The sequence below is a fragment of the Megalobrama amblycephala genome, linkage group LG16 (genome assembly GCF_018812025.1).
Source record: "Megalobrama amblycephala isolate DHTTF-2021 linkage group LG16, ASM1881202v1, whole genome shotgun sequence".
Taxonomy (NCBI): Eukaryota; Metazoa; Chordata; class Actinopteri; order Cypriniformes; family Xenocyprididae; genus Megalobrama; species Megalobrama amblycephala.
Window position 1 is genome coordinate 4,852,301 of NC_063059.1, and position 7,411 is coordinate 4,859,711.

At 42.8% G+C, this 7,411-nt stretch overlaps 1 protein-coding gene across 1 annotated transcript; it reads left to right on the forward strand.

Annotated features, from left to right (window-relative positions):
* Positions 1-3,667: 3,667 nt before the first annotated feature.
* Positions 3,668-6,620, forward strand: LOC125249101 (olfactory receptor 52Z1-like). Its single transcript, XM_048161303.1, has 2 exons — positions 3,668-3,713; positions 3,983-6,620. The coding sequence occupies exons 1-2, from the start codon at positions 3,696-3,698 to the stop codon at positions 4,925-4,927; spliced, it is 963 nt and encodes a 320-aa protein (XP_048017260.1). The 5' UTR covers positions 3,668-3,695; the 3' UTR covers positions 4,928-6,620.
* Positions 6,621-7,411: the final 791 nt, after the last annotated feature.

Here is a 7,411-nt window from a genome sequence, read left to right on the forward strand (position 1 = left end):
CTGCTCGGATTGCTCCATATGAGACCGCTTCAACACTGGCTCCGCGGCCGGGTCCCGAGATGGGCGTGGCAGCGCGGCACGCTCCGTGTCCCCGTGACACCGAGCTGCCGTCGCACCCTTGTCCGGTGGTCGGACCCTTCGTTCCTGCAGGCCGGAGTACCCCTGGAACAAGTGTCCAGGCATGCTGTGGTCTCCACAGATGCCTCTGCCACGGGATGGGGGGCCACGTACAACGGGCATGCAGTGTCGGGTCTTTGGACGGGGCCTCAGCTGCATTGGCATATCAATTGCCTTGAGTTGCTAGCAGTACGTCTTGCTCTGGCCCGCTTCAAGGAGCTGCTGTCAGACAAGCACGTACTGGTCCGTTCGGACAGCACTGCGGCCGTTGCGTACATCAACCATCAAGGTGGTCTACGCTCCCGTCGCATGTTGCAACTCGCCCGCCATCTCTTGTTGTGGAGTCAGAAGCATCTGAGGTCCCTTCGGGCCACTCATGTCCCAGGTGTGCTCAACCGTGCGGCCGACGAGCTGTCACGGCAGCCTCCACTTGCGGGCGAGTGGCGGCTCCACCCCCAGGCGGTTCAGCTAATTTGGCAGCATTTCGGCGAGGCCCAGGTAGACCTGTTTGCCTCCCCAGAAACTGCCCACTGCCAGTGGTTCTATTCCCTGTCCGGCGGCACGCTCGGCACGGATGCCCTGGCACACAGCTGGCCCCGGGGTCTACGCAAATATGCGTTTCCCCCAGTGAGTCTTCTCGCACAACTCCTGTGCAAGGTCAGGGAGGACGGGGAGCAGGTCTTTTGTTAGTGGCTCCGTACTGGCCCACTCGGACCTGGTTCTCGGTCCTCATCCTCCTCGCGACAGCCCCTCCCTGGCCGATTCCTCTGAGGAAGGACCTCCTGACTCAGAGACGGGCCCTGAAGAGGGTAGGGGACCTGCATGCATTTTCGGTCGACGAAGCGTGCCTAGAATTCGGGCCCGGTGATTCTCACGTCATCCTGAGACCCCGGCCTGGATACGTGCCCAAGGTTCCTACCACTCCCTTCAGAGATCAGGTAGTGAACCTGCAAGCGCTGCCCTCGGAGGAGGCAGACCCAGCCCTAGCTTTGCTCTGTCCCGTCCGCGCTCTGCGTGTGTACGTGGACAGAACGCGAAGCTTCAGGACCTCAGATCAGCTCTTTGTCTGTTACGGAGGCCAGCAGAAGGGAAAGGCTGTCTCCAAGCAAAGGATGGCCCACTGGATAGTGGATGCCATCGCCTTGGCGTATGAATCCCAGGGCGTGCCTTGCCCGCTCGGGTTGAGAGCCCACTCCACCAGGGGGGTGGCCTCTTCCTGGGCGCTGGCTCATGGCGCCTCGCTGACAGATATCTGTAGAGCTGCGGGCTGGGCGACACCTAACACGTTCGCTAGGTTTTATAGCCTACGTGTAGAGCCGGTATCTTCACGTGTACTCGCATCCACTAGTCGGTAGACGTGTTGTACCCGCTCTAAGTGTCGGCTTGCAATGCCATTCCCACCCCCTGGGCCGGATACGTGCATACTTTTACTCCAGTCGTGTTCCCCGCTTGGCGAACCCTGTCGAGTTCCTCCGCCTCCCCCTTCGGCTCGGACATTGCGGAGTGTCTGATGCCAGGCCTACATCCGTCGCTGACGCTGTCTGTTGGCTGGGGCCCATATGTCGTGACTCCTCTACGTGAGCGGTCCCATATGTGTAATTGTCCACGGGTCTAAACTCCCAACGGCGAGCCCGTGTCTTTCCCTTAGCAGAGCCAGCTCTGCTGTCACCTGTCAGATGAGTCTCCCCCTACCCAGGTGGAGCCATCCCAGGGACCCCATATGCGTACTGCCCCCCGGGCCAGTCCATATGTGTATTCTCCACGTAAACTCCTCCCCCATTGGGTAGGTAGTGGCCTCCGCAGCGTCCCTTACGGGTTCGCTTCCCCAGTGTAGTCTAGTTTACTTAGTGGGTATTCGGTAAGACAGCAGTAAACTCTCTCGGCGTAAGCTCGCCCCTTCACCGTTCCAGCTGGTGCTATGGGTAGCCGAGCTTGCGCTGGGCACTGGAAGGGGTTTCGTAACTGTGGCGCTTTAGTTGGGATCCCAATTCGTCGGTCACTACTGACGTACGTCGAACGTGACCGACTGAAAGGGAACGTCTCAGTTACGTATGTAACCCTCGTTCCCTGAAGGAGGGAACGGAGACCAGCTGTCTCCTCAGCGAAAAACAGAGTGCGATTGCATCCGCTTCCTATTTATATACACCTGTCGGGGGCGGTGCGCATTATGCAAATATCGCACGGCAATTCCATTGGCTTGTTTTAGTTCACACGAAGCTGATAGGGCTCTCTAAGCGATATCCCAATTCGTCGGTCACTACTGACGTACGTCTCCGTTCCCTCCTTCAGGGAACGAGGGTTACATACGTAACCGAGACGTTTCATTCCATCCACAAGAGGCCGCTAGAGTCCGAAACTGCAGAGTGTAATCACTAGCCGAAAAACTGCATTGCCAGAGACGGATGAGTTGGTCGGAAACGGAGAGCGATCCTGTGGCGAGACCGAAAACTTCCCTGGAAATGAGAAGAGAAATCATCGAAAGAGTTGAGGTTTGACTGTGAATTCCAGATGGCTTGTGCCCAGAGTAATGCTCGTCCGGTAAGCAAGGAGATCAGAAACGCCACTTTAAATTGGTTGTTTGTGAATTTCTGGGAATGCATCTCAATGTATAATGACACTTGAAGGAGGAAACTGCTACATTCTACCGCCTCACCCAAATAGTTGGAAGGGAGGGCCATGGGACTGGCAGAGGGAGATTGATGGTGTGTGTCCGAAGAGAGAGCGGCTCGAAGAACGCTGACCAGCTCTTCGATCGGATTCTCAGCCGCGGGAGTTAGGAGCTCCATCTCCGGACTAGGGCAGGTCTGGTCTTCTGTCAGCAGATAGACAAAGGACTCTGAGGTAAGTGGTAAAATAACAGCATGTTTATAGTGCTGGCTGATAATCGCTGACAGGTGAATGAAATCAGTAATCAGGTGATTGGGATCTGGTGACTGTAGTGGGTGGCGACTGTGGTGACTCCCTGACAGAAACAAAGGAAATTGAAGGCTTAACATAAACAATATCGGGCAATGAAACAAAGGAAACTGGAGGCTTAAATACAAGGGAGAGAAATCAACTGGACAGAAACAGGTGCGCAGAACTAATTAACAACCAAGGAGACTAATTAGGTAATACTGGCAAACCAGAACATAGAAATCAGAACCAAAACACAATGAAAGTAAACCATAACATACATGTTACAATTAAGGCATATCATTCTCTGGTGTCTAGGGATATTTGTTACTATTTGATCTGTGCACATTAAGTCCATTTTGGGAGAAAGTGCAATCTAACAACATAAAGGAACAATGAAAACTAATTTTGTAAATCATTTTATTGTATATTACAGGTTTCATATTTATTTAATGTTGGACCTGATATATTGCTAAGAGTATTGTTGGAAACTTTAAATTTACAGAAGTAGAATTCTACCCCTAGGCTTGGATTGGCAGGCAGTTATTTTAACTTAAGAGAAAACTAGCCTTTGGAGAGCTTGTTAAAACTGTTTTCAATGTTTGTGATCAAGGCAATTAGCATGAGACCAGTGTCCATATATAGCAAACCAAATCAAACCTTTACAAAACACAACAGGAAACATGATAACCGAGAACATGGTAAGAGTTCAAGTGCCTTTATAAATGAAAAATAACAACAACAACAATGCATGCTGTTGTTTGATATTTTGATATTTAATTTCCATAAATACAATGCAGCTGAACAAATGTCATTTAAAAACTGATAACATATTCAGATAACTGTATATATTAAGTGCTCTTTTATCTACATATGCTATTAAGACATTGATGGTGAAAACTAATGCAAATTTGTTTCAGTAATGTAATAATAATAAAACCAGCTGCATAATAATTGCATATCATTCCAGATGCAGCCACCACTGGAGAATGAATCCATTGTCTTAGCATTTACACTCTCTGGACTTAATGAAACAATGGAAAACAGATTTGTGTTTTTTTCTCTCACTACACTGCTTTATCCCCTAATGGTGTTTTGTAATGTAACTATAATTTTCACTATAATTTCATATAAGAAACTTCACGAGCCGATGTATGTGTTTATATGCAATTTGTGTATAAATGCACTTTATGGCACTGCTGGATTCTACCCTAAATTCATGTATGATTTATTAGCCCAAGATCATGTGATTTCTTATGCTGGATGTCTGATTCAGATTTTTGTCATTTATTCATTTGCTTTGTGTGAAATTTCAACATTAACAGTGATGGCATATGACAGGTATGTGGCAATATGTAGACCACTGGAGTATCATTCAATAATGACCAATCAGAGGGTTCGTGAATGGATCCTTTTCTGCTGGCTGGCCCCATTTTTTTGTATGTTTATTTTAATTGTATTAACAACTAGACTCACTTTATGTGGCTCCACCATTGAAAAGTTATATTGTGAGATTTGGGCAGTTGCAAAACTTTCTTGTTTTTCTACAACTGTAAATAATGTCTTTGGGTTAACTGTTATTCTTGTATATGTTGGACATGGTGTATTAATATATTGGTCCTATTTTCAGTTGATTAGAAAGTGCATGAAGTCAATAGAAGTCAGGCACAAATTCGTGCAAACATGTGTGCCACATCTGCTTTCATTGATCAATGTGACTGTTGCATTTTTGTTTGATGTAATGTACAGTCGTTTTGGCTCAAAGAATATACCTCAAAGTGTACGCAATTTCATGGCCCTGGAATTCCTACTCATACCACCCATTTTAAATCCCCTTATTTATGGACTAAATCTGACAACAGTACGCCAGCAAGTTATGAAAATGTTTTTTTTAAAAATAAGTAGGAATGTCTGAGTGAATATTTCAGAAATTCAAAAGACCTTTTGCTTTCCTTTTTTTTTTTTTTTTTTAATTCTTGCTATCTACTGTTAATGTTCTAAAAGAAAATTCATTGAGGTGTTCTTAAAACAACAACAACAACAACAACAACAAAAAACATTTTATGGATATAATTGTTTTATGAAACTATAAAAGTTAATAAGCCAAATGGAGAGTATGAAATCGCCTTAACCACAGTAAAATCTCTGTACTTCACATATTTGTCTGGAGATAAATAATTACCATAATAATAATAATAATAATAATAATAACAACAATAACAATAAACCATTCTTCTGCCAATAGTTTGTAATTTGGTACATCGATACTGAATTAAATTTGTGTGCAAAAACACATTTTATGTGTTTTACAATTTCTTTGACCACTCACTCAAGAACCAATATTTTAGAGCCAGAAATATTGTTTTATAATCTATTGTTTGTGATTGTCTGGTAGAGCTGTATAAAGACTTTGTTGTCAACTTTGCTGTTACTATGATGGTTTTGTCAAAAAAAAAAAAAAAAAACACTATAAAAAATATTCCAAATCCTTATTAATCAGTTACTTTTAACACATTAACTTTTTTAATTTTATTATTAGTAGTAAAATGACCAGTAAGTAAAATATATTGATGTATAAAGTAGCTGTATGTAATAAACTTTGTTGGCCTACAATAAGTATTTATTTTCTGCAGAAAATATTGCCGGGACTCTGTGGGCACTGGCTACATCATATGTTATCAAGTAAACAAAATCTATGAACAGCTTTTATATTCTTGGTATTTATGTACATGGATATTGTCAAAGGCAACTGGCTTGATAAATGTTTATCTTTTTGTATGGACAACTTTTACCCTACAACCTATTGACTGAATCCAGTAAATCAAAGTCTCAAATCTACAACCCAGGAAATAAATACCAAGTAACACTTTATTTTGATGGTCCACTTTAGACATTTGATGAACTATAAGTAACTTTGCTTTCAGGGTTCTTGCATTTTGGTCTAGTTTATTTCTTGGTTTTGTATGACAGTAAGTCAGTAGCAAAACCCGAGAGGTTGCTGATTTGAATGTGAGAACTTGTTGTATTAATATTTGTATTTGTAAATTGAAATTTACACTCACAGCCCTGATGTGAAAAGCTGAATGTTTTGATTTGCACACGCAGACAACAATCAAAACACCTGTGTTACGAAGTTATAGTTGCAGATTAATAGTTACAAATGTGTAAAATGGTATTCACATAAACAAAATGACAGACACAAATGTGTGTGACATATTTACTTTTGCACTTTACTTAAGTTTCGATGTACAGCTTCAAGTTTTTTTGAAGCTGTTTTATTGGTTGATGCCTGACCAATAAACAATGCCATCCAGTGGGACTTGGCATGCTGTAATAAATATTTGCATATGTATAACACAATATTTTCATTAAAATATCATATGAAAATGGCTGCTACATGGACCACCAAAACGGCGCGATCTGCTCTATGTAGTGACGTCATTGCGTACAATAACGTCCCATTTCATTGTCTGACTCCAACCAATAAACGACTTGACTACTCTTTTACTGTAATATAAAACTCAGTTAAAACTAATGATATTTTAATGAAAACAGGGATTTTTGCAAATGTTTCAGTACAATTTAGCTGTTTTATTGAGCGTTTACTCATTTTGAGCCTGTTTTTTAAACATTAACCATCTGTAACGTCATATCCAATCAGATTTCTTTTCACCCATATCCCCCACACCCACCATGCTCGCACATACCCACATTTGACTTTACAACACACAAACGCACACCTTTATTTATTCTCATTCTCTCTTGCTCTCTTAATATGTAATGAGTTTACGCAGATAAATTTTAGTAATCAATTTAAAAATTTAGTAAAAAAAATAATGGTATACGAACAGTGTGTACACTGGCGTTGTTCATTGTCAAGTCAAGTCAAGTCAAATTTATTTATATAGCGCTTTTTACAATTGGTAATTGTTTCAAAGCAGCTTTACATATTAGAAGCACAGAAAAAAGGGAAGTGGTTAAAAATAAGCTGTACAAACAAGCGTGGTAATATGTAACATATACAAGATGGTGCTACATTAAGCCAATGTCGGCTGACTCCCAGGGGTGGAAAAAACCCCCTAGGAGAAAAACCCGGCGTGCTAACACTGGGAAAAAAGTCCTAGGAGGGAAAAAACCCCTTGGAAGATATATATAATATATGTAAATGGATATGGAGATCAAAATCTGAATTATACATTTTTATTATAGAGATTAAAAATAGATTATATATAAATATATGTAAGCGGATACGGAGATTTAAAAATCTGAATTATAGATGCAGCCAGAACTGGATCTGTAGGCCCATTGTCTCCTGGGCTACGTTGTAGTCAGGTCCAGACACAGGTTCTCCATCTGATCTGGATACGGCCTGGATCCAGCACCCGGCAAACTTCAGGAT